Raw genomic sequence first — 2,201 nt, 5'->3', positions numbered from 1 at the left:
TTGGCCAGTTTGGGTCAGCTGTCCTGGCTGTGCCCCCTCCCAGCTTCTCGCTGGCAGGGCAAGAGAAGCTGAAAAGTCCTTGGCTAGTGTAAGCACTGCTCAGCAACAACTAAACCATCGGTGTGTTATCAACATTGTTCTCGTACTAAATCCAAAACGCAGCGCTGTGCCAGCTACTAGGAAGAAAATTAACTCTATCCCAGCCGAAACCAGGACAGATCCCCAATGGGTAATCCACTGCTGGGATCCTGCTGGGGGCTGTGGGAAGCAGGGGGGGGCAGAGGCGTGGGGATAGCCCGCAGTGGGCAGGGATTGCCCCCAAACCCCCACCTTCCTTTTGCAGCTGGAAGAGATGTACTCGACGGTGTGCAAAGCCACCAAGAAGAAAACCCAGGTCCCCGCATCGTCCCCGAGGGCCGCGAGGGAGGCCGGTGCTGGGTGGCCGTCCCCTCGCCAGGAGGAGGGTGCCCCAGCCGGGTGCTGGTCCCCGGCAGCCCAAGGCTCCTCCGACCCCTGCTACGAGTCCATCAGCGACAGAGCCTGGACTGCTCAGGGCCGCGGCCCCGACCCAGACTACGAGGCTGTGAACGTTAACTGGAAGAAGGCGGCGAAACGGGACAAGCCGGGGAAGCCCTGTGCCCCCGAGAACCTGTACGAAAGCGTCGGTGACATTTGGGCAGGGGAGTCCCGGCGAGCCTCCGGCAGGACAGCGGCCAACGGGCTGGAGGTGTACATCACCAACCTATAGCATCCCCCTGGGAGCGGGGTCCTTGCCGCGGGGTGGTCCCACCCTGGGCAGATGCAGTCGGGGCGGGGGTCCCCCCGGGACCGGCTTTCCAGGGGGTTGAGCCCGTAGGGACAGGCGCACACAAGCCCAACGCCCACCGGCGCGGCTGCATCCCTGCAAGCGCTTTCCCTATATATTTCATTTTACTTTTCTTTAAGCGTCCTTGTCCCATCCCAACCCACCCTGCGCCAGCAGGTTGACATCGGGGTGTCCCGGGGGATCATCCCAACATTGGGATGATGGCGGAGTCTGCAGGGTGACATCTGGCCCGAGCTGGGTGCTGGGTGCCACGTGGGAGCCCAGTGGGACAAGGCTGGCGCTGCCACCAAGATGGGAACCGGTTTGGGACCGGTCGTGTTTTGGGGCGGGTGGTGGCAGGGCTGTGGGCCAGGGCTGTGGGCCAGCCCCGTGGCCCTGGGCTGCAGGATCAGGCCCCTCATCAGCGGCGTTACGCCGTGAGCGAGGGTGTCTGTCCTCTTCCCTCTGCCTGGGGGAGAGAAGGGCCCCGTCCAGCCCCTGGGAAGCCTTAAGCAGCTTTGCTCCCATCACTGAATGTCCCTGGTTATGGGGACCAGGGGCCAAGCCCCGTGCCTCGGTGCAAGACAGCGTGGGCCGGGGGCTCTGCTCCAGGATGGCTGCCTGTCCCCCATCACCCACTCCCACCTCTCGGGCACATGCAAGGGTACCTCCGTGAGCAGCCATCTCACAAACACCATTAAAAGGCTGAGAGGGGTTTATCCTTGTCAGGAGAAAACAAACTGGATCTAAAACTCTGGTTCTGATGGCTGGTGCTGCTGCTGCAGCAACCTGGTGGTGCCAGCGCCAGGAGAGTGGCTTCGGGTGCAGCATAACCACAAGCGGGTGCACCTGCCCGCACGGATGGTTTTGCACCTCCGAGATGGGGATGTGCAGCCACCAAGAGCTGCTGAAACGGGGTGGGCCACCCCGGAGCAGGGACTTGCCATGGCTGTGCCTAAAACCACGGCTTGGGGGCTCTGCATGGGGTCAGGGTCGGAGCCGGGGTGCGTTTGCACAGCGCTTGCTGCCCACTTGCCTCCATGTTGCTCCCGCAGGTGCTGCAGCCTCAACGGGTGCCAAAAATGCTCGGGAGAGCTGGATGTGCACTCGGAATCCTCGGACCCCGGGGGCTCAAACTTTCCTCCTCTCCTCCCCGCAGGGAGTTTGGCATCCCTGCCCCAAGGGACGCCCGGTGTCCCCCGGGGGATGCGCCTGGGGGGTGAGCTCTGAAGGCACTGGGAGGTGGGTGCTGCGCTGATGGTGGCCCTGGTTTCACTGCAGCCCCTCTGGATGTAGCACAGCTGCTTTGCATGGGCCGGAGGCTGCCCGACCTCGCGGCACAGTGGCCTGGTGCTCGCAGGAGCTGGCTGGGACCTGCGGCAGCAGAGCCGCTGTG

At 63.7% G+C, this 2,201-nt stretch overlaps 1 protein-coding gene across 1 annotated transcript in view; it reads left to right on the top strand.

The window, feature by feature from the left end:
* The window catches only part of LIME1 (Lck interacting transmembrane adaptor 1), a 2,853-nt gene extending 2,105 nt beyond the window's left edge, over positions 1-748 (top strand). The window contains exon 5 of the mRNA XM_009282730.1: positions 344-748. Coding sequence (XP_009281005.1) covers positions 344-748 — 405 coding nt within the window. The remainder of the gene's footprint in view (positions 1-343) is intronic.
* The last annotated feature ends 1,453 nt before the right edge of the window (positions 749-2,201 follow it).

This window comes from Aptenodytes forsteri, unplaced genomic scaffold (genome assembly GCF_000699145.1).
Source record: "Aptenodytes forsteri isolate BGI_AS27 unplaced genomic scaffold, ASM69914v1 Scaffold422, whole genome shotgun sequence".
Lineage (NCBI taxonomy): Eukaryota > Metazoa > Chordata > Aves > Sphenisciformes > Spheniscidae > Aptenodytes > Aptenodytes forsteri.
The sequence above is the reverse complement of the archived record's forward strand: the minus strand, read 5'-3'. Positions and strand labels throughout refer to the sequence as shown.